The following is a 24993-nucleotide window of genomic DNA, read 5'->3' on the forward strand; positions in this document are numbered from 1 at the left end:
ACTTTGAAAAGTTCTATCTTAGGTGTTTTCAAAAGTACTCCTATCTTTTAAGAGCTGTAAGTACAAGCACATGGTCTTTTTGATTTACCAAACACAAAACGAGGAGTTTGAACTTTTAAAAAGCACAAGCACCTCTTCGAAAAGCTTTACCAAAAAGGTGCTTGTGCACCTCATTTTGTGGGCTTAGGATTCGGTGGTCCCAGAACGTTTGGACCACTTAGTGGTCCCATAACAAAACATGTTTTTTAAGTTTTTTTAACAATTGCTACATAGTCGTTTAACTAATTTTAATTATAAATTGACCCCATATATTTTATATAATTATAAAAATGATTTTTTATTTTATAAATAATTAATTTATCATAAATCTATCATGTTCATTAACAATCAAAAACAAAAACAATTTTTTGGCCATTACAATCAATTAAATATTAAATTTGGTTCGTCTCGTTCGCGAGGAATCATAAAATTGTGTTTTCTGCGAAAACCAATCGATTGGAATAATGAATCAATCGATTGAATTATATTTCAATCGATTGGATTACAGTTTACCACTAAACAATCGATTGAAAATTGCCAAAAGCATGGTTTTCGCATAACTCAATCGATTGGTCATACAATCCAATCGATGGAACGATGAATAAAAATTGGATTTTTGTAATTCAATCGATTGTTTAGAATTTTCAATCAATTGAATGCTTCAAAACAACCTGGGTCTCACCAAATTCAATCGATTGCTTTTGTGACTCAATCGATTGAATTTACACAAACAATATGAATTTGCCAATTTCAATCGATTGTAGTGTGTGTGAATTCAAATTCAATCGATTGAAATGATAATTCAATCGATTGGAACGCGATGTATTACGCCTATGTCAGTCTTGTTTTCGTTTTTAAAAATTATCTTCTTATTCATCTATCTTATCTTTAAAATTCTATCTTCCTTTTTTAAGGTTTTATTTTGAATTAGATACTCTAATCTTATCTTTTCCTTAATATTAACATTATAAATTGGTGAATAATCCATCACAAATTATTCAATCCCACTATTAAAATTGTGTATCATTCTCTTTATAAAAGATTTCATTGTTTTTCTTTCGAACATCCATCCATCTACTAAATATCCATTTTTTTTATTTTTTATCCGTCTATTTAATATCCACTTTTGTTCATTGTTAATTGACAATCACCGTTGCAGCAATCAGCAAAGGTCCAATCAATTTTTTTCATTGTAGTGTTCAGAAAACAATCCATCGTTTTGATTACAAAATCGAGGTAAGTGGATAGAATCTCTAATTTTCCAATTATTCGTTTCGATACTTTATTCGTAAAATTGATTGTGTAATGAAAAAATATTTTTTTTATCTTTTATTAACTGACAAGACATTGAGAATTACTAAAAAGTAAATAGATATTATTTTTTATTACTAATTAGCTAGCAATCAGGGACGGACCTAGAGGGGGCGAGTAGTGGCCTGGACCCCCCAAAATTTTAAGAAATTATACTTATATATAAGATTTGTGTTTAAAAAATAAAAACAAATATTAGGTAATTTAATAGTTTTATATGTATTATTTTTCACTATGTAATAGATTTATGTCTTAATTGTTAATTCACTAATATTTTTACCAAACTAATTTAATATCATACCCTCAAGTCTTTGTACCTTTCAAATTAGTTTTTATATAATAATTTCTATATTTATTTTTTTTAAAAATCATTTATTTTTTTATATTAATATATTTAACATTCATATTTTTATATTAATAATAATTTAAGTAGTTATGTTTTGGTAATCACATTATGTACCGTAGATATTATTTTCTTGTAAAAAATATTAATTCTTCTTCTAAATTCACATTGGTAAAAGAAAAATTTTATAAAGATATCGTATATCTTATATTCTACAATGGTGCCGTGTTTTTCAATTAATTAATAATTTATAATTTATTTTCAAATTTTTTAAAAACTTTTGAAAGAATGAATTTTAATTAATAAGATATGGGATCATTTTTAGCAAATCCCGTTATAAATTATATGGTATTTTATAAATTTGTAATGTACAATTGTTAAAGTTATATTTTATTTATGTAATTATCATATTAAAAATAAAATTGTTGAAAAAAATTATAATTATATGTATCTTAATAAATCTATTAAAAAACTAACTCCAATAACTATATGTTAATTATTTTTATAGATTAAAAAAAATTATATAAAAATTGGCACCTCAATATTAAAATCTCTGGATCCGTCCCTGCTAGCAATATACGAATCTATCTATTTTATGTAATGTTATAAGACGGAGTGTACTGATTTTTTTTTTCATTGGACATTTTAAGATGTCAGGTATATTTACGGACACTGAGATGAATGAGTAATACCCGGAGGACAATGACTTTAACCAACAAGAAGAGCTAGTAAGTGACCAAGATATGATGGATGAACAGAATGAATTCGAACAAGATTTCAGAGATGAATTTACTGAGGGAGCGTTTTTTTCTGAATCTGATATGTCAGAAGATATCCTTGAAGCCGCTTATGCGGTTGACTCCGTGCAAGACATTACAACTTTGAAATTTAGTGAGAATTTTGCGGAAGAAATTGGAAAATACCACTTTTCTACTTTGCAGCTTGCATTTGATTTTTATATGAAGTACTCAAAGTCGAAGGGCTTTAGTGCAAGGAAGAGCAAGACCTTCAAGAATAGTACTGGCGAGATATACAAACAAAAGTTTGTATGTCATAGGCAAGGATTCAGGATGGAGAAATATTACACGATGAAAAAAAGGAAGAAGGAGCCTAAATTGGAAACAAGAACTGGATGTGAAGCTCGAATGGATGTTAAATTTGTACCAGAAACTGGAAGGTGGCATATCTTTTATTTCTCTGACGAACACAACCATGATCTATTGGATACACAATTCAGTGCTATGTTGCCTGCCCATAGAAAAATGTCAGAGGCAGATATTATGCAAATGATGAACATGCTAAAGTCAGGGATTAGCGCTTCACAGATATTTGGTCTTCTAGCTAGTCAAGCAGGCGGGTATGAATTTGTTGGCTATGGTCCCAGAGATATGTACAATGAGATTGCTCGGCAAAGGCATCAAATTCCTGGTGATGCAGCACGAGTGTTGAAGAAGTTGGAGGCTATGCGGTTGAAGGATCCACAATTATATTTCAAGGCATGTCATGATTCAAGAGGTTTGTTACGTAACTTGTTCTGGTCTGATGGGATTAGCCAACTAGACTACCGACTCTTCGGGGATGTTATTGCTTTTGATGCTACGTACAAGAAGAACAAGTATAGTTGTCCATTAGTCATATTCAGCGGGGTTAACCACCACAACCAAACAATTATTTTTGCTGCTGCGTTAGTTGTGGACGAAACTACTGATACATATATTTGCCTCCTGCGTCAGCTCATGTTTGCAATGAAGGGCAAGACCCCGACCTCAATAATAACTGATGGGGCCATGGCGATTAGGAATGCAGTCAGAGTTGTATTTCCCGAAGTCAGACATAGATTATGCGCTTGGCACCTTATTCGAAATGTAACTAGCAATGTTGGAAGTCCATCGTTTACATCTAAATTCCAAAAAATCATGTTAGGAGACTACAAGATTTTCGTGTTTAAGCGTAAGTGGGTTTAGCTTATTGAAGAATTTGGCCTTGAGGATAAGCCGTGGGTGATCAACATGTACGAAGAGAAGCATATGTGAGCTACTGCATATATAAGAGAAAATTCTTTGCTGGCTTTAGAACTACCTCAAGATGTGAAGGTTTACACTCAGTTGTTGCAAGGTATGTGGGGTCGCGACATGATTTGACAAGTTTCGTAGAGCATTTTCAAAGGTGTGTTGCACACTTGCGCTTTAAAGAATTTAATGCTGATTATGAATCTACACGTGGGGTGCCCGTCATGCAGACTTGTATAGAGCTGCTAGAGAGATATGCTGCTGAGTTATACACTCATGAGATATTTTGTTTCTTTCGGCCATTTCTTTCTAGAGCTGGATCAATGCGGGTGCTAAACATAGAGAATAACGATGATGACATAAAGTACATTATGTGTAAGCATGGGAGGCCCGATTTTATGTGGATTGTTGATTTTCGTCAAGAAATGATCTTTATGTGTACCTGTTTAAGAATGGAGTCATTTGGAATTTCCTGCGAACATATTGTGAAAGTTCTGGTTGACATTGACATTTGTGAGATTTCCCGGTCATTGGTATTGGATAGATGGACAAAAAAGGTTAAGTCAGCATTCATTGATCCAAGTGGGTTCACGAGGGATGCTGTTGTTATTAGTCGCCAAAGTGCCTTGATGGAATTTTCTAAACAATTGGTTGTTGTTGCTGCTAAAGTATCATACTAAAAAAAAATTTTAAACGATCTAGATAATTATATTAAAAGACAACGAGACTCTTAACAAAAAATATCCAATCCGACTCATAAATTTTATTTTTATAGAATTGATTAGCTCCTGTATGTCAATATTTTTTTTTTGACATAAAAACTAATCAATCTTATAAAAATAAATACCAAAAATCGAATTAGATATATATTTTTTTAAAAACCTCATAATCCTTTTAAGATAATTATAGTATTCACTCTAAAACAAAAGTATCGGCTACATATTGTGGAAGAGAATAATCTGATTAAGACACGGTAGCATGGGCCCAAAAGTGTCATTAGTTTTATACTCTTATATACGTTCATAATAGCAATTTCTTCTCAATATATAATCAGATAATCTGATGAAGACACAGCGATTATGAATAATTGTGAATTATGGCAACACTTTTTAAAATGATTTTGTTATTATATTATAATTTTTATTCAACAAATTAATCAATCATATATTATTCTATTCCAAAATTATATAGCAATGCTAATTAAAAAAAGCACAGATTATTATTCTTGTTATTCATTAATTAACTAGTAGTTCCCCAGATAAAACAATAAAAGTAATCTCAAAATTTAATAATCATGCCTTTGCTAAAGCTTGTTTGGTTTTAAGCACTAAGCACCCTCAAAAATACCAAATTACCAAAATAGAAAGAAAACTTTTTAAATGTTATGAGAGAAACTAAATATTTTGATTCTAATTTATTAATTTCGTTTAGTATTATAAGTTTACTAAATTTAAATTTAAAAAATTAGTAAAATGAAAACTAAAATTGAAAAAATAATATGGAATAAGAACATTTATTTGGTCAGAAAACAAAAAAAAAAATCTCAAATAGAAAAAGAAAAGAAGAGAACAGGAGGAGGGAGGTAGAGTTTGGTTTGGTTTGGTTTTGAAAAGAAAGGATGAGGGAGCATTAGAAAATGAATTAAAAAAATAAAAAATAAAAAGAATAGCATAAAAAGGGAGAAATGAAATGAGTAAGAGGAGATGGGATTTAAAAGGGATACAAAATTAGGAGGAGGCAGGAGGGGTAAGTGGTAAACGTAATAATGGGAATGCATGGAGGAGATGAGGTAGCAATAGCATTAAGATTGCAGGTCGTCTCCACCCACAAAAAAGCCCACACCGCATACGAGAATGCTGACCCAATCACCACCGTCCAAGTGAGGAGGGGGCCAATTGCCAACCACCCCCACCCTGTTAATGATAATGATAATGTTAATGGGCAATTATGCCCCCACCGCATCCATCTATCTACCAGGCTGTTAGTTAGGAAAAAAAGGGGTGGGTGGGGGTGGGTATGGTATGGGTAGTGGTGAGGGTGGCGTGTTGTGACCGCGGCGCACGTTAGCCCTTTTCCCACATCCCTCCCCAACTCGGTGGTGCCCTCCTGGTCCTATCCACATCTCAAAATCAGCCGCATACACGCACGCTCACCCACACGCACCACCACCACCCTTTAACACCACAATTATGTCACCAAACGCCACTTTCTCTTCCACCACCACCAAACCCTTTTTCCACCCACCCACCCCCACTACTATTCCTTCCCTCTCTCTTACGCCGCCTCTCTCTCCTTCCTACCCCTAACCATACACTCTCCATTCTCTTTCTCTCTTCCTCCTCCTCCTCCTTCTCGTTCTTCTTCTCTTTTTCTCTCTCTCCTCCATGGCCTCCCCTTCTTCTCCTCCCCAATCCACCCCTCCTCCAGATCCTCCATCTGCGCTCCCCCTCGCTCTTCCCGTTCCTCCCCCCACCGCCTCCTCCTCTCGCCGCCTTCCTCCTCCCTGCTGGTCCCCCGACGAGACCCTTGCCCTAATTGATGCCTACCGTGACAAGTGGTACTCCCTCGGCCGCGGCAACCTCAAGGCCACACACTGGCAGGAGGTTGCCGACGCCGTCGCACAGAGATGCCCCAACGCCTCTCCGGCCAAGACCCCCGTCCAGTGCCGCCACAAGATGGAGAAGCTCAGGAAGCGATACCGAACCGAGATCCAGCGCGCAAGGTCCCTTCCTGTGGCGCGATTCAACTCTTCCTGGGTCCACTTCAAGCTCATGGACTCCATGGAGAAAGGTCCCTCACCTGTCAAGCCAGAGAACGACTCCGACAGCCACGACGGCGATGGAGTTGGCGTTGACCGTGACGAAGACGACGACGATCAGGATCTATACGAGGAGATCAAGAACGGAGGACACGGATCTAACACACGGAGCCTCAACAAGTTGTATCGCAACGGTTTTGGCGGTCCTCCCGGCGGTGGAAACGGCAGCGGCGGGTTTAGGATTAGGATCCCTACCGGATTAAGCGTGGCGCAACCTGGATCGAAGTTTTACGGGAAATCTGGTGGAAATCAGAAATTCAATAACCCTAATTTGAATCAGAACGCTGGATCTAACTTCGGGACGAGGGTTTTGGGGAAGAGGGAGAGAGAGAGGGAGAGGGATCCGGTTGGAGAGGTTGTGTCGGCGATCAAGCTGCTTGGAGATGGGTTCGTGAGGATGGAGCAGATGAAGATGGAGATGGCGAGGGAGATCGAAGCCATGCGTATGGAAATGGAGATGAAGCGCACTGAGATGATTCTGGAATCTCAACAGAGGATCGTGGAGGCTTTCGCCAAAGCAGTTTCTGACAAGAAGAAGAAGCCAAAGAAGACTCCATCCCCACAACAATCTTAGTTTCGGGTTTCTGAGTTTGATCTCTCTCTCTCTCTCTCTCTCTCTCTCTCTCTCTCTCTCTCTCTCTCTCTCTCTCTCTCTTAAGTAACACAAATGTCAGTTCAGTTCTGCTTTTTCTGGTTTAGATTTTTTTTCCTTTTTTATTTTGGGGTTACTTTTCTTCTCTTTTGTTCTGCCTCTTTTTGTAATTTAAGATGAGACACCCGCCATGTGGAACTTGATCAGTTTTAGGTTGTTTATTATGGAGTGTATTGATGGATGAATTATGAATGTAGCTTTAGATATTCATTCGTTTTCCACTCTTGAATTTGCTTCTGCTGAAGCTGCTGCTACCACTTGATTCTCTTTTGCCTTAAAACTAAAATCAATCAAGCTGAATCTCATGTTTTAAGATAGTACTTGGTTTTTATGGTTTGAATTCATTACAAAGTACAAAATTTAAGTAAGCTGGCAATACTTTATGCAGAGTTTTAATGGCTAATATATGCTTTTATGATTTAAACATTCTAACTTTGAGTATCTCAGTTTGAAATAAGATTATCAGAATCGCAGGTGGTAAGACAGAGGAGGTGTGCATATTCTCTAGTTTTCTGGATTTCCCATGTTTATTACCCCGTTTGTTCTTTGCTTGGGATGGTTGTGTTTTCTAATGTGAATGAATCATAAGGTGTTCATTCTGATTTAGATCTCATCTTCGTAGCTGGAACTCTGGAGAATCTGCCGAATGCTTTACACGTTGGGCAATAGTTTCGAAGCCATAGCGTATGGTATTAGTCTATTGATTTTGACCCAGTAGAGAAGACAAAAAACCGATCAGAAAAATAATAATGGTAAGCGTATATAAAAAAATTAACTACCAATTAGTCATAACATATAAAAGACATATTTGACATCTCATAAGAAAAATATTATACTAATATAAACAAATTTGATTATTTATATATTACAGATTTATTATTCTATTACAACAAATTTGATTATTCTGATAATTGATTATTTGATGACTGATTTTTAATATATATAAAATATTTTTAGAAAAAATAAAAATAATAAGATGTAATATTTGTACTAGCCAAACGTTCTTATTTAGCTTCTTTGTTTCTTCGAACAAAGGAGATATCTTCAACAAGACGAAGTAGGCATTAGTTAGCAAATGAAACTGTTGATTTCATTAATATACACAGTAACACGTATTATGTATAAGAAACAAACGTTTGAACGCTCAGATATTTTCTAAGGCATTGTATCATGCATGTGACCATAATTAAGTTATTAAATCCATTCCATGCAAAGTTTAAAGTATAATATACATGTATCCATCCCATCCATTCAGCAAAAAGAGAAAGAGAGAGATTGGCGGATGCCATCAGCAAAAAGCACAACCTTTCTCCGACCGGGGCGAAGTCATGCGCTAAGAGTCAGAGAGATCACTGATGAGAGCTTAAACTTTCGGACTTTCGAAGAATTTTCAAGCTGGAAGATGATCTCAGTGCTTGATCTTACAGTCACTTCTTTCCACTCTGCTTCTGATGCCCCTTCAGTTCTATAGTCGCGCAATGCATACAACACTTGGAGCCTAGAAGGAGCTGCAAACCATACAATGTTAATCAAAGCAACTGCAAATTATAACAATGAAACTAAAGAAAGCTTTGCCTCCCTCCACTAAAGACAGGTAGCTACCAGTTGAGACCATGATATAAATGAAATTCAACGTTGGAATAAGAATAACATAAGCATTAATAAACAGTGATATAGCCTCCTAATGGTATCTAGATAATCTATTAGTTCAATTGGTGCATAAGAGTCAATGTTAGAATATGTAGGAAAGTCAATCTTATCCTCTCACATAAATTTTACACCCCAATTCTTGATTTTAATTCATAAACTCTAAGAGAGAGGAACTGTTTACACAGCTAAAGATCATTGGAAAGCAAAAGAATAGTTTACAATTTATTTCGAAAAAATTACCTAGTCCAAACATGCTTGTCTTTTGGACTGTAATACGCTCAACTTTAGATCTTCTAATCTGACTCAAAGCCTGAAGATCTTCTTGCTTGCCCTTAAATTCGAGGAACTCACCCAACACGTACTTATTGGCATTCAGTTCCAACCTGCAGGCCAAGCAATTTCTTTTATTAGTAAAGAAGTCTGATTTGGAAGCATTAAATGATTTCCTAGTTTGATTTTTGCCTATTCATTTCTTCTTTCAATAAACTTGGTGATCCTGCTTTTTTAATTAATTTTTCATTTAGATCATTATCTTCCTGGCTAAAATGAATCGGTGTGATGCAGTCATTTACTTTGAAGAAAAATTTCTTGTTATTTTCTTGACAATAGATAGTTACATTGTTCTCTAATATTCTTGACAACACTTCTCTGTTCACTCTCTCTTAATCGTTCTGTTTCTTCTTGTTCAATAATCTTCACATAGTATTAAGATCTTGAGATCCCTGGTTTTCTTTTCTTTCTTTTCAATGGCCCTTACCATTGCTGATTCATCTTTAAACTCCAAACCCCTTCTTTATCCAATCCCAGATAAGTTGAATGAAAACAACTTTTTTACATGGCAGCAGCAAGCACTATTTGCAATCTTTGGTCAGAATCTTCAAAACCACATCCAACCCTATCAGCAACCACCTCAATTTGCCACTGATGCTGATAGAGCTGCAGGCACTGTTTCGACAGGATACATTGATTGGAATCTGCAGGATTACAATCTAGGTTCATGGCATGTCGCTTTTCGGAATCAGATGGTGCATTGCAAGACTGCCTTTAATATTTGGGAAAAGTTACAAGCTCATTTTGCTTCCTCAACCAAGGTCAAATCTAAACAGTTCAAATCAGAACTCAAGACTATCAAAAAAACCAATCTTTCTGCTTCTCAGTATGTAGCAAAGATCAAAGGAATAGTTGATTCTCTTGCAGCAATTGGAGCTCCAATCTACCATGATGATAACATAGAAGCTCTATGTGATGGTCTTACCGAAGAATATGCTCCCTTTATTATTACTGTGAAAGCAAAATCAGATATGTACACAATCAATGAAGTGGAAGTTCTTCTAATATCGCATGATGCTATGTTGAAAAAGTTTAAACAAAATTCTTCAACTCTTGCTCAAGTGAATTTAGCTCAGTCTTCACCATCTGCTCCAATTTCTTTTGGCAGAGGCAATTATGGTGGTAGAAGAGGTAGAGGAGGAAGATTTAACAGAGGGGCCGGGAAGAGGCTCTTGGCAATTAGGAAGTAGACCTTTTTGCCAATTATGTGAAAAATCTGGTCACACTGTCTTACAATGTTTTCATTGCTTTGATCATAGTTTTCTTGGTCCTTACTCTTCCATTCAGTCGTCAATCCTTGGACAGCAACCACCAAATTCAATTTCTTCATCAGTTTCAAATCCTCCACCTCCCAGCTCCTTTCATCAACCTTCTTCATGCCTAGCTACACCTTCTAGCATCTCTGAATCTTCATGGTACCCAGATTCGGGTGCTTCACATCACTTGACTAATGACCCTGCAAATCTCTCTTCCGCATCAGATTACCAAGTATCTGATTAGTTATACGTTGCTAATGGCACAGGTTTGCAAATTTCACAAATTAGAATGACATATCTCACTAACTTTGAAAACAATAATACCTTTGTTTTGAAAAACATTCTTCATATTCCCAAGATCACCAAGAATCTTATTATTGTATCTCAATTTTGTTAATAACGTTTATTTCGAATTTCATCCGTTTGTTTGTCTTGTTAAATCACAGGTTACCAAAGACATCCTTCTACAGGGACATCTTAGAAATGGCCTCTATGAGTTTCAAGGCCTCACTTTAAACAAATTTGTTCATAATATTTCTGCATATCATGCTTCTGTAAATCAATGTAATCTTGCAATTAAAATTTGGTATCAAAGGCTTGGCCATCCTTCCAATTCTATTGTTAAAGCTGTGATACAATCTTGCAATGTTCCTTTTAATATCAATAAGAATGATTTTTCTGTAATGACTCCTGCCTTGCTAAAATGCACACATTGCCCTTTGCTGATTCTAACACTATAATTCTCCTCTAGAATTACCCTGTGACTTCTAGATCAGGCTTTAAATATTACATCAGTTTTGTGGATGCCTTCACTCGCTATACCTGTTTATATTTGCTACACTCGAAAGCACAAGTTTTCCAAATTTTTGTTCATTATATAAGACCTTGCTTGAAAAACAAACTGGTTCATCTCTTAAAACTTTGCAAACTGACAATGCAAAGGAGTTCCTCTCAATGCTTTTCAGAATTTTTTACAGGAACATGGCATCATGCACAGACTCTCGTGTCTTTATACTCATCAACAACAAGGAGTTGTTGAAAGAAAGCATCGACACATAGTGGAAATGGGACTTTCTCTTCTAGCTTCTGCTAAGTTACCTCCACACTTTTGGGAGGATGCCTTTTTGACAGCAGCATTCCTCATTAATCGCCTTCCCACAAAAGTTTTTGCTATGAAAACTCCTTATGAAATACTACATCATAAAAAGCCTGATTATAGCAAGCCGGTTTAGAATTTCACTCTAAAAAAGAGAATTACTTCGTCGATAGTATAGTTTAAACCAGCAATTAAATCTCATCAATCAAAATTTAAATCAAATTAAAATTAACCGAGAGTAGTTAAACTTCGGGTCGTCTTCCCTAGGAACTAATGCCTACGAGTGCACAATTTTTTGTTGTGAAAAGCAAAGGGGTTTTCAATAATGAAGCAAACAATTAAGAAATAAAAGAACGATCAAAATTGCAATTAATAAACTAATAAAGGAAAAAAAAAAATTATGTATGTAATATAAACAAGTAAGACTCAAAATTGAGGGAATTGTAGTTCAAAACATAAATGGAATCTTGACTTGGGATGAGTTATGAAATTCCTTCCTTCCCATAATCATAACTATAATAATTATGATGGATTAATTTCACTTAGTCTACCCTTAACATCGAAGAGTAAGTCAAGTGAGCATAATTATGCTTAATCCACAAATTCTAACTAACTTACTAATTACCTTAGTAAGAAGATAGCGTTAGTGGAAAAAATGACAATTAACAACCCAAGAATTATCACTAAATGTCGGATATTATGACTTTGGTATTCCATAATTTCATTTCCCCAAGCCAAGGGGTGGAAATCTACTCCATAATCAAAATTAACATTTTATCAAACACATAGTGAGCATAATCATAAAACATGGCAAAATTGGGAAAATGATAAAAGCTATGAACCACAAATGATCAAAATCAACAAAAGCAACTCAATAAACATATAAAAATCACTAAACATCAAATTCATTAACCAAAACTCAAAATTGCATAACTATGTATATATTGACAAGAATAATTAAAATATAAGAGAGTGTAGAACTAAAAGAGAAAATTAAGGAATACTTACAATGAGATAGCCAAATTCAAGACTAAAATTGAACTATAAAAGGCTACATTCAAAATCTAATTAAAACCCTAAGAGAGAATTTGTATGCTATACTACTCCTACTCCTATTATATGTTTTCTAATCTAAAAGTGAGCTCCCTTTGATATGTGTTTGATAAACCACTATTTTACGGTTTATTTTGTATTGAATTGAGTGAATTTTATCAATTATTCATACATTTATTCATATAAATTGCATGATTTTACAAATCCTTCTTAATTTTGTGCTATGATTGAAAACATGCTTCTTTGGCCTTAAATTTGCTAATTTTTAATCCTCTTTTATTACCATCGATGCCGTGATATGTTTGTTAAGTATTTTCAGAGTTTATAGGACAGGAATGACTTAGAGGATGGAAAAGAAGCACGCAAAAATGGAAGGAACACAAGAAATTAAGGATTTCAGAATCTGGTGGCGAAACGCCCGCATGGACGACGCGTACGCGTGACTGGTGCAGCATATAAATGACGCGCACGCGTGGCTGACGCCTACGTGTGGCCAGTGAAAAGTCCAGCGATGCTCATGCGTGGCTGACGCGTACGTGTGACGAGCGTCACGTGACAGAATTTGTTGGAGGCGATTTCTGGGCTGCTTTTGACCCAGTTTGACTCGAAAATACAGATTAGAAGCTGCAGGGTGAAGCTGGAGGAATCATTCACTTTTCATTCATTCATACCTTAGGTTTTAGATGTAGGTCTCTAGAGAGAGAGGCTCTCTCCTCTCTCTAGATTTTAAGGTTTTTAGTTTTATTTCTTCTCCAATTCAGATTTTCATCTTGCTTTAATTTAGTTTATCTTCTACATTCTATTATTCTAGCATTTTAGTCTTCTCTTGTTAATTTCTTTATTTTCCCAATTTAGTTTATGAACTCTACATGTTAGATTCAATTTCCTTTTAATGCAATTTGAGGTATTTCATGTTTATTGCTTCTTTCTTCATTTGTTGTTATTGATTTGCAATTGTTAGTCTTAGATTTTACATTCTCTTATTACTTTTCTATGCTTTTATTTTGTGTCTTCCAAGTGTTTCATAAAATGCTTGAGTGAATTTTAATTTAGATTTTTATGTTCTTGACTTGGATTGATTATTTAGAGACTCTTGAGTTATCAAAAGTCTTTTGTTGATTGGTGATTGAAGATTGCCGGTTAGTTTGAACTTCACCAAAGCTAGTTTCTTACTATGAGTTGACTAAGACTTGTGAACTCAAGTTGATTGTATGCACTTGACATTTCTCTATTGGATATAGGTTAACTAAGTGAAGACAATTCACATTTATCATCACAATTGACGATGATAATGAGGATAGAACTTCTAATTCTCAATCTTGGCTAAGAGCTTTCTTAGTTATTAGTTTATTTTTCTCGCAATCTATATTTTCTTGTTCCTTATTTCAAAAACCCAAAAAATATACTTTTTCATAACCAATAGTAAACTACACTTCCCTGCAATTCCTTGAGAGACGACCCGAGATTTAAATACTTCGGTAAATTTTATTGGGTTTGCTTAAGTAACAAATAATTTAAACATTGACCGAGGATAATTTGTTGGTTTAAAACTATACTTGCAACGCGATATTTTTGTGAAAATCTTTACCGACATTTTTCTTCTGTCAGTGTTGTTGCCCCTTCATATAGTACTTTGATTTCAGCTTCAGCCTTCCAGAAATGGGCCAAAAAGTCCCTCAAATTGCGAGCCACGTGACTTTTTAGTGAAGTCCACGCACACATGCTGAATTTTCCTTTTGTGTGCACGCACAAAGAGTTGTGCGTATGCACACATGGGTGTGTACTTCTCCTTTGTTTTCTTCATGTTTCCTCCCAATTGCATACTTCTCTTCCACTCTTCTCAAACCATTCCAACCTATTATACCTGAAATCACTCATTAAAACCATCAAGGCATCGAATGGAACGAAAATGGAATAAAATTGATCAAATTAAGCACAAAATAGCATGTTTTCACAATTATACACAATTTAGAGAGAAAACACAAAAGCATGCTATTTAGATGAATAAATGTGGATTTATATGATGAAATTCATTCAAATCAATACAAAATTTATCATCATATGTGGATTCATTAATGATCCATGTGTTTGGCTGTGCCTGTTTCCATCATACACGCCCTTACAATCTGAACAAATTAGACTTTCGAAACAAGTTTCCAGTGACAGAAGTAATAATCTCACTCCTTTATTTTTCTTTTCCGAAACGCAATAGTCTTCTGATTCCTCTTCTCCTATTACTCCTCATATATCTTCCTGGAACAAAATTCGCAAAATTCTATACCTTCACCAACTAATACTACTTTTGCACATACTTCTGTTGATGCTATTCTTATTTCAGGCATTGAAAGTCCCCTTCCTCTCCCAACATCATCCACTTTTGCATCACCTCATATCATTCATAATCAACATCCTATGGTCACACGCTCTAAAGCTGGGATTTATAAGCCTAAGGCTTTTTCTGATGTTGCTCCCGACTTGAATTTGGTTCAAAATGTTCCAATCAAAACTAAACAAGCTCTAACTTACCCTCACTGGATTCAGGTAATGAAAGAAGAGTATGAAGTTCTTTGAAACAACACATGGACACTCACTCAATTACCACAAAACTCCACTGTCCTTGTCTGTCGCTGGGTCTATACTATTAAGCGAGCTCCAGATAATTCTATTTTGAAGTATAAGGCTAGATTAGTAGCCAAGAGCTATCATTAACAGCATGGTGTGAACTTTGATGAAATCTTCAGTCCAATTATCAAACCTGCAATTATAAGAAATGTTCTCACTATTGCTTTATCAGAAGGGTGGTGTTTAAGATAATTTGACTTTAACAATGTCTTTCTAAGTGGTGATTTACATGAAACTGTGTTTATGATTCAACCACTAGATTTTGAGAAAGCCAGCTCAGCTCTTGTCTGTAAGTTAAATCGAGCGATCTATGACTTGAAACAGACACCCCGAGCCTGGTACATAAATGAGTAGCTGAACCTTGAAATTAAGAAAAAAGACAAGCCCATTTACAAGTCCATGAAACAAATTTAATAAATTAAAAGGAAGAAATTCAAAGAGACCCAAAATCACAAGCCCGTGAACCAAAGTTGATAAGTAAAAAAAAGGAACCCAAGATTCACAAAGCATGCTTCGGTTACTACATGCATTGGTAATTGAAACTTGAAATTCAATTTGATTTAATTGCATTGAATGCTTTCACCAAAAGCTTTTCCTCTCGTCTCTCTCCTCTCTCTTACTTCGATCACATCACTCATTCAAAAAAGAAAAAAGAAGAAAAATAGAAGGCACAGAAAGAAGGTCCATGAAGAAAGATTAAAAAGATTTTTGCCACAGAAGGAAAGTTTTTTGAAGAAGGGCTAAAAAATTTTTGCCAAGAAAGGAAAAGAAAGGCTTCGATCAAGAAGCAAATCTATCTTGGTAAAAGTACAACAAAAATTTATTTCTTTTTTTGTGCTACAGAGAAGAGGAAAGCTTCAAAGCTTCAAGCAAGGAAGAAACAAAAATAGAAAACGTGAAGCCATCTTGGGTCAGAAGCTCATCAACGATCACAATCAAAACTTGGGGCCAAAGTCAAGCTCAATAGACAAGATTGGAGAAGTTTGAAGAAAAAGAATGAGAGAGAAGATGTGAGCCTGCATGCAAGAGCCTCAGTCCTCTCAATCCTCTCTGTTGAAGCAGTTGCTACTCTGATGTTGGAGAAGGAAGAAGGTGTGAGGGTTGAACTTGTATCAACTTTTGAAGTTTCACCCTTCTATATTAAGGGTGAACGACTAAGGGTTGAGAGCAAAGAGAGTAAGTGAAAAAGTACAAAGTTCTCATAGCTACCCAAAAGCTGCCTGAGTTCTTCTCCTTCAATGATGTTCATTTAGTTTCTTTTTCTTATTATTGTCTGTCTGAATCTCATGGTAAAAGGCAAACATGGTGAGATTTGTAAGAAAAAGCCAGAGAGAGGTAAAAAGTAGTGAGCAATATTAGAGAAAAAATTATAGATGTCTCAGAGTTTTCTTTGTACATCTTTCTATTGTGTATCATGATCCTGTGGGGATTTCCTTACAAGTTGGGTTAGCACTTTACAGTTGAAAAGCTAGGTTTTGAATCCTAGTCAAATTTAGATTGGGTTTAGAATCTGGATTTGTCCCAGATAGGATTGGATAAATTTTAGAGAAGTATTGGTGTTTGTAATCTTGAAAAAGAGATAGTGAAATTCTATCATTGTTGTGATAGAGATTGGATATAGACTACATTGCTCCTTGTAGCTGAACCAGATATATCTGGGTATCATTTCTTCTTCACTTCTACTTTTCTGTTTCTGTAACTCAGGAGACAAAAATGAAAATGTCTCTCAGATGACAACAAGACAAAAGTGAAATATCTTCTAAGTTCTCTTGAGAAAGAAAAAGCAATATTCGACAGAAACGATAACTAAGATTCAACCCCCTTTCTCTTAGCCATTGATTAGCTATCAAAGTCTGCATTCCTTATTTTCTTTAAAAGATTTAGGCACACTGCATTACCTTCTTGGTCTTTAAATCTCCAAGCTATCTAATTCAAAACTTCATATATCTCAACAAAAATATGTTAGAGTCCTTTTACACAGAGTTGGCATGTTGCATTCTAAGCCAATGTCTACACCTATGGTTTCTACACTTAAATTAACAGCTACAGGTTTAGACTTGTTTGAGGATGCAACTCTATATTGATATATAGTTGGAGGACTTCAATATGCCACTTTAACACATCTTGAGATTGCTTTTGCGGTGAATCGTGTGAGCCAATTCATGCACAGACCTCTCCAACACCATTGGAGTTTTGTCAAACGGATTTTAAGATATCTCTCAGGTGTAGTTCCACAAGGTCTTTACTTCACTAAAAATTCTGATTTTAGAGTCCTTGCCTTTGCAGATAGAAGATAGAAGATCTACAAGCGGGTATTGTGTATTTTTGGGCTCCAATCCTGTGATCTGGTCTAGCAAGAAACAAAGTTCTGTGAGCAGATCATCCACCGAACCTGAATTTCGATGCCTTGCTGATGCTTCTGTGAATATTGTTTGGCTTGGAAATCTTCTTCGAGAACTTCACATTTCCTCACCAATTCCTCTGACTATCTTTTGTGACAACCTTAGTGCGGTTCTCTTAGCTGCAAATCCCATCTTGCATAGTAGGAGCAAGCACTTTGAGGTGGATCTTCATTTTGTGAGAGACAAAGTTAACAACAAGCTGCTCTTTATAGTTCATGTCCCTTCTACCTCTCAAGTTGTTGACATTCTTACTAAACCTTTATCATTTTCCAGCTTTGACTATTTCAGAAGCAAACTTAGACTTCAATCCTTAGAAGCTTGAGTTTGAAGGGGGCTGTTAAATAGATATCACCTCCAAAAACAGAAAAATCAAGAGTGTCTTGAAAGTTAGTTTTCTGTTTTTGTCAACATCAAGAGAGTGTCTTGAGTTTAGTTTCTGTTGATGTTAATAAACCTTCCTGCACTACCTTAGTTTATAAATAGTAGTGCAGTTCCTTGTACAGTGGTAGAGAAGAGTAGTAATACATTTAACTTCTTTATAATCATTTGACAATAGATAGTTTCATTGTTCTCTAATATTCTTGGCAACACTTCTCTGTTCACTCTCTCTTAATCGTTCTGTTTCTTGTTGTTCAATAATCTTCACAATTATCCTTTGGTCCTTGTAATTACTTTATCATAGTTTCTATCCGTCTCTACACTTTGTTCTTTACTTCTTGTATATGCATTGGGTTGAGCGTTATACACAAATTTTTGCACCTATACAGGAGCCATACTTGCAAGTACGACAATTGGTTGTGGTTCGAAGAAGCTGCTGCATGCATTCATTTACTTCACATTCAAACAAGTCCACAATGAAAATGTTCGATCAACCTAACAAGTGGTTCTTGATTTCTCCAATTTATCTTTGTATCTTTAGTTGAACCACAAATAAAATGTTACTGCTACCTGTACTTAACAAAATTTATAGGATTAGAATGAAGAAAAATATAGAGCAATTCACCACTAAGATGTATAGGTCCCACTTTTTCATCCGTTGGGCCATATTGTTTTTGGGGTTCTCTGGCCACAAACACATTGTTTTTTTTATCGAATAAAAAGGTTAGTTATATATTTACCAAAAAAAAAAAAGGTTAGTTATATAACTTGTAAATCATTGTTTTCGAAATTGTGAAACTAGATTTTCCCATCAAATCACGGGGACCTCTTTCGTTTATTATCTTGTTTTGTTTAAGATGTACTATATCTTATTTCGCTCTTCATTTTTCTTAAACAGGCTAACATAATTTGTGGAATCCTTGATTGATTCATGGTACAGACATAATTTTATGCAAATCTTAGGTAGGTTTGTGTTGTTGCTCAGTTTAAATTTGATGGTGATTCGACTCAATGGCCTTAGGCCATGCTAGCGGAGTGGGAACCGATTGATATTAATTTCTGTACTAAAAGCTATTGGTACGGGTTGTGAGGTGGATCAGGAATTTACCGGCCTTGGGTGATGACAGGATCAGATCTTCTTAGAGCGGCAGGGATGGTACTTACAAAGACACTCCAACGCTCAAGTCAAAATGGATCCGAGAGGTAGTGAGAGTTAAGGATGTGTGTTATACCTGAGGGAGTCTTTGGCCCCTTTTATAGTCTAGGGTAGTTATCTTATCTTATCTTATCTTATCTTGTTGGCTAAGATAAGGAAAGTGTTTGAATTTGAATGATGGTCAGGGGTTTATGGTTAGCGGGCCGATTTGGGCCCGGGTAACTGGGTTGTGATTGCTTCGACGGGGGACTCGGGGACTGGGTCCGGAATAGTTGCTCCCAGAGCGAGAGAGCGAGTGGGCTTGGTCTCGCTGCTTAGAAGTGCCTGCCTGGCAGTGCGGCCATGAGTCCAGGTGTCCATGAGCTTGGCCTAGGCGAAGGAATATCGTCCAGGGTTTATGGTCGGGGCTGAGGATCCGGGCCGCACATTTTGACTATTTCTGGGGTTCTGCTTGTTAGGTCCGGGAGTTTTCCTGTGTCGTTGGGAATGGAGTGATGAGGTCTCCAGATCGGGGGCCCGTGCGTGTTCAGGTCACTGGACCGTTGCGCTCCTTTCAAGGAAGTTTCACCCGATGCGTCTCCCAAGGTGTCATAATGACGCTTAGCGGGAGGAGAGAGGTCTCGTTGTTTTCCTTTTTTTGCCCTCCACCCTTTCGTGTTTTCTTTTTTGAAACTTTTTTTTGGGGTTTATTTATCTTTCATTGTAACTGTTTCTTCTCTTTCTTTTGCTCTCTCGTTTTCTTATAAACGTTATCTCCAGATTTTTCTGGCACTGTGCTTCGTTTGAGTTTGCTGGTGGGATTGTAGTGTTGCGTCACCCTGTTTTTTTTGTTTCATTTCTGTTACTCTCTGAGAACTATGTTCGTAACTTTGCCGTTGTGATCATTTATTCTGCTTATCCATTTTTGTTTTATCTTCTATTTGTGTTGTTGCATGCTTTTGTGTTTATTAATGGGGAAAATGTTTGATTGGGGTATCGCGTTAGGTGTAATTTTAGGGATTTTTGGTAGGATGCTTCTATTGTGGTCTTAGTATGGTTTAGGAGTTCCCTATATGTTTGTATTTCTGGGTAGTGGGATGACAGTGAAAAATCCTATTTGGATATAGGTATGGTGTGACGGAGGGGAGTTCAGGGGAACCCGGTCCTATCTTTTCGGCGGGGGGCGTGCCGAATTGTTACCATTGGTTAACTTCCGACATTTCGGGAGCGCCTTCTCGACTGGATGAGATGGAACTCCAAAGGCTCCATGATGAGGGGGCCGTTTTGGGAGGTAGTGAGGCGACAGACCAGTACGAATTGGTGCTTTTCGACGAGGATGAGAGGGCTACCTCAACTTGCATTCCCTTCATGTCTCGAACTGGATTTGGGTGCATGAGCGCTTGATCACTAAGTTAGGGATTCGACTACCCTTTTTTGAATTTCAAATGGCTCTCCTGAATCGGATTTAGGCGGTGCCATCTCAACTGCACCCGAATAGTTGGGCGGCCATTCGGACCTTCGAGCTAGTGTGTGATTTCTTAGAGTTGCCAGCTCGGGTTGAAGTCTTTCTATTTTTCTTTCTATGCACCATTCTGCACAAGGAGGTAAAACATAGGAAAGGGTACATCTCGTTTCGAGCCCAGATAAACTGCCAATTCTTCGACTTGTTTGAAGACTCGTTTCATGGATTCAAGGCGGAGTATTTTAAGGTCTGTCCTGTCAAGGGTTGTCATCCTTTCTGGCTTTCACCAGCGGGGGAGCATCGGATTTGCCTGTATTGGAACTTTGGGGTCAACGCTTCTTATATGACAAGGGTGAGCTATGAAGGACTGTCTTCCGAAAACAAGGAGATCGCCAACGTCTTGTTGGCTCTTTTTAGGGACCAGCCTTTGAATCCTCGTGACATGATGGGGATCACGAGGTGGGTAGGTCCTATGTTGGTAGTTTTTGTTAGTTTTTTTGTGCTTAAGTGTCTTCCTTCTGATCATGTAACTTATTCATTTTTCTATTTCCTTGGTTTTTTAGTTGGAATGACTGACGGGTTGACGACGTTGCAGGGCTTGACGACTGCTTTTGTGGAGATTCCGGAGGATGGAATTGGGGAGTGCTCTTATTCAACCCCTCCGGCGGCTTCTGTCCCCAATTTCCAGACAGTCTCGCAAGAGATCATCCAAAAGGGGGTCATTGGGGACGATGACCTTCGAGAGATCCCAATTCCAGAGACTGATCAAAAGCGCAAGTGGGTTGAGGTGCTGAGGGAGTCAGCACAGGGGTGGTTACTCCTTGCGTAATGGATCATTCCTTTGATGCCCCCGATTTTATTGATCGGCACCTGTTGTGCGGTACCAACGAGTTCTTATTGCGACTTGTTTGGTCATGCCAAGTCAGTGTATCGAGCCCTCCTCCATTCTGCTACCATTATCTGAAAATCCGAGCATGCGCTTTCACAAACTTTTCGTCTACATAGGAAGCTCCGGAAGACTCGGGCGGATATGGGCATTTTGAAGGGGCAGTTGGAGGCGGCCGAGGTTGCTCGTGTGAAGGTGGCCAAGGATACCGAGGACGCGGGTGCCAAGATACTGAGATTGTCAGAGTGGGAGACTAAGCTGTTGATTCAGGTGGCTATGACTCAGTTGTTGGCTGCTGATGCTGAGGCCGAAATTACTACTGCCTGTTCCGAGGGGGAGGTGGCGAAGGCCGAGGTGGAGACATTGAAGAAGCAAAATGCCAGCTTTCTAGCTGATACCCGGGATACCGTCTCGGCCACTGAGGAGGCTCTAAAGGTGCAAGTCCAGGTTTCGGCTCCGGACGTGGATGTGTCCCTAATAGGAGCTTTTCGGACTATAAAGGACGGCCAGATAGTCAATTTGTAGTAACTGTTTTTATGTTTTTTTATTGATAAGTTTGTAAGCTGGCTATTCGGCGTTATACTTTTTGGAACAATTTTTTGTTTGCTTAAGTTTGTAGGCCGTTTTTTCGGCTCCTTAAACTGTTGTTGATCGCCTCATCGTGGGCCTTTTTTATATTTGTATGAATGGTAGGCCTCCTGGTGGGATGGTGCACGAAATCGTGATTGTTCATTCCTTGGTAACGGCGCCAAAAAATTAATATGCATGTTCATAATCTTAGTTCTTTGTCACAACTTCGCACAACTAACCAGCAAGTGCACTGGGTCGTCCAAGTAATAAACCTTACGTGAGTAAGGGTCGATCCCACGGAGATTGTCGGCTTGAAGCAAGCTATGGTCATCTTGCAAATCTCAGTCAGGCAGATTCAAATGGTTATGGAGATTTGATAGTTAAAATATAATTAAAATATAAAATGGGATAGAAATACTTATGTAATTCATTGGTGAGAATTTCAGATAAGCGTATGGAGATGCTTTTGTTCCTTCTGAACCTCTGCTTTCCTACTGCTTTCATCCAATCATTCATACTCCTTTTCATGGCAAGCTGTATGTTGGGCATCACCGTTGTCAATGGCTACATCCCGTCCTCTCAGTGAAAATGGTCCAAATGCGCTGTCACCGCACGGCTAATCATCTGTCGGTTCTCGATCATGCTGGAATAGGATCCAGTGATCCTTTTGTGTCTGTCACTACGCTCAACACTCGCGAGTTTGAAGCTCGTCACAGCCATCCCTTCCCAGATCCTACTCGGAATACCACAGACAAGGTTTAGACTTTCTGGATCTCAAGAATGGCCGCCAATAATTCTAGCCTATACCACAAAGACTCTGATCGTAAATCAGGAGGCTAAGAGATATGCATTCAAGCTTGCTTTCATGTAGAACGAACGTGTTTGTCAGGCACGCGTTCATAAGTGAGAATGGTGATGAGCGTCACATAATCATCACATTCATCATGTTCTTGTGTGTGAATGAATATCTTAGAGAAGAAATAGGCTTGAGTTGAATAGAAAAACAATAGTACTTTGCATTAATTCATGAGGAACAGCAGAGCTCCACACCTTAATCTATGGTGTGTAGAAACTCTACCGTTGAAAACACATAAGAACAAGGTCTAGGCATGGCCGAATGGCCAGCCTCCCCAAATGGCATATGAATTCGAAAATAGGGAAAAAGACCCCTAGTACAATAGTAAAAAGTTTTATTTATACTAAACTAGTTACTAGGGTTACAGAATTAAGTAAATGATGTAGAAATCCACTTCCGGGCCCACTTGGTGTGTGCTTGTGCTGAGCATTGAGATTTCATGTGTAGAGACTCTTTTTGGAGTTAAACGCCAGATTGTAGCCTGTTTCTGGCGTTTAACTTTGATTTGCAACCTGTTTCTGGCGTTTAACTCCAGAATAGGGCAGGAAGTTGGCGTTTGAACGCCAGTTTGTGTCATCAAAACTCGGGCAAAGTATGCACTATTATATATTGCTAGAAAGCCCTGGATGTCTACTTTCCAACGCAATTAAGAGCGCACCAATTGGGTTCTTGTAGCTCCAGAAAATCCACTTTGAGTGCAGGGAGGTCAGAATCCAACAGCATCTGCAGTCCTTCTTCAACTTCTGAATCAGATTTTTGCTCAAGTCCCTTAATTTCAGCCAGAAAATACCTGAAATCACAGAAAAACACACAAACTCATAGTAAGTCCAGAAATCTGATTTTTATTTAAAAACTAATAAAAATATATTAAAAACTAACTAAATCATACTAAAAACTATGTAAAAACAATGCCAAAAAGCATATAAATTATCCGCTCATCATAATACCAAACCTAAATTGTTGCTTGTCCCCAAGCAACTGAAAATCAAATAGGATAAAATGAAGAGAATATACTATAAATTCCAAAATATCAATGAAACTTAGCTCCAATTAGATGAGCGGGACTAGTAGCTTTTTGCCTCTGAACAGTTTTGGCATCTCACTTTATCCTTTGAAGTTCAGAATGATTGGCATCTATAGGAACTCAGAATTCAGATAGTGTTATTGATTCTCCTAGTTCAGTATGTTGATTCTTGAACACAGCTACTTTATGAGTCTTGGCCGTGGCCCTAAGCACTTTGTTTTTCAGTATTACCACCGGATACATAAATGCCACAGACACATAATTGGGTGAACCTTTTCAGATTGTGACTCAGCTTTGCTAAAGTCCCCAATTAGAGGTGTCCAGGGTTCTTAAGCACACTCTGTTTTTGCTTTGAACCTCGACTTTAACCGCTCAGTCTCAAGCTTTTCACTTGACACCTTCACGCCACAAGCACATGGTTAGTGACAGCTTGGTTTAGCCGCTTAGGCCAGGATTTTATTCCTTTGGGCCCTCCTATCCACTGATGCTCAAAGCCTTGGATCCCTTTTACCCTTGCCTTTTGATTTTAAGGGCTATTGGCTTTTTCTGCTTGCTTTTTTTTCTTTTTCTTTCTTTTTTTTTCGCCTTCTTTTTTTTCGCAAGCTTTTCTCTATTCACTGCTTTTTCTTGTTTCAAGAATCAGTTTTATGATTTTTCAGATTATCAAATAACATTTCTCCTTTTTCATCATTCTTTCAAGAGCCAACATATTTAACATTCATAAACAACAAATTCAAAAGACATATGCACTATTCAAGCATTCATTCAGAAAACAAAAGTGTTTCCACCACATCAAAATAATTAAACTAGTTTCAAGGATGAATTCAAAATCATGTACTTCTTGTTCTTTTGTGATTCAAAGCATTTTTCATTTAAGAAAGGTGATAGATTCATAGGACATTCATAACTTTAAGACATGGACACTTAGACACTAGTGATCATGTAATAAGACACAAACATAAATAGACATAAAGCATAGTAGACGAAAAACAGAGAAAATAAATAGACAAGGAGATTAAGAAACGGGTCCACCTTAGTGAGGGTGGCGTCTTCTTCCTCTTGAAGAACCAATGGTGTTCTTGATCTCCTCTATGTCTCTTC

The 24993-nt window shown here is 37.2% G+C and overlaps 2 protein-coding genes across 2 annotated transcripts; both read left to right on the top strand.

Annotated features, from left to right (window-relative positions):
* Positions 1 to 2439: 2439 nt before the first annotated feature.
* LOC112748038 (protein FAR1-RELATED SEQUENCE 5-like) lies at positions 2440 to 4382 on the top strand. The gene is made up of 2 exons (XM_029292906.1): positions 2440 to 3643; positions 3787 to 4382. The coding sequence occupies exons 1-2, from the start codon at positions 2440 to 2442 to the stop codon at positions 4380 to 4382; spliced, it is 1800 nt and encodes a 599-aa protein (XP_029148739.1).
* A 530-nt stretch (positions 4383 to 4912) lies between these two features.
* On the top strand, positions 4913 to 7393 carry LOC112749818 (uncharacterized). Its single transcript, XM_025798223.3, has one exon. The coding sequence runs from the start codon at positions 6087 to 6089 to the stop codon at positions 7092 to 7094; it is 1008 nt and encodes a 335-aa protein (XP_025654008.1). The 5' UTR covers positions 4913 to 6086; the 3' UTR covers positions 7095 to 7393.
* The last annotated feature ends 17600 nt before the right edge of the window (positions 7394 to 24993 follow it).

Source organism: Arachis hypogaea, chromosome 15, assembly GCF_003086295.3.
Source record: "Arachis hypogaea cultivar Tifrunner chromosome 15, arahy.Tifrunner.gnm2.J5K5, whole genome shotgun sequence".
Lineage (NCBI taxonomy): Eukaryota > Viridiplantae > Streptophyta > Magnoliopsida > Fabales > Fabaceae > Arachis > Arachis hypogaea.

Coding starts and splice junctions, on each gene's coding strand:
- LOC112748038 (XM_029292906.1), top strand. CDS start 2,440: ATGGATGAACAGAATGAATTCGAACAAGATTTCAGAGATGAATTTACT. Junction 3,644..3,786: donor CAAGATTTTCGTGTTTAAGC/GTAAGTGGGTTT, acceptor CAAGATGTGAAG/GTTTACACTCAGTTGTTGCA.
- LOC112749818 (XM_025798223.3), top strand. CDS start 6,087: ATGGCCTCCCCTTCTTCTCCTCCCCAATCCACCCCTCCTCCAGATCCT.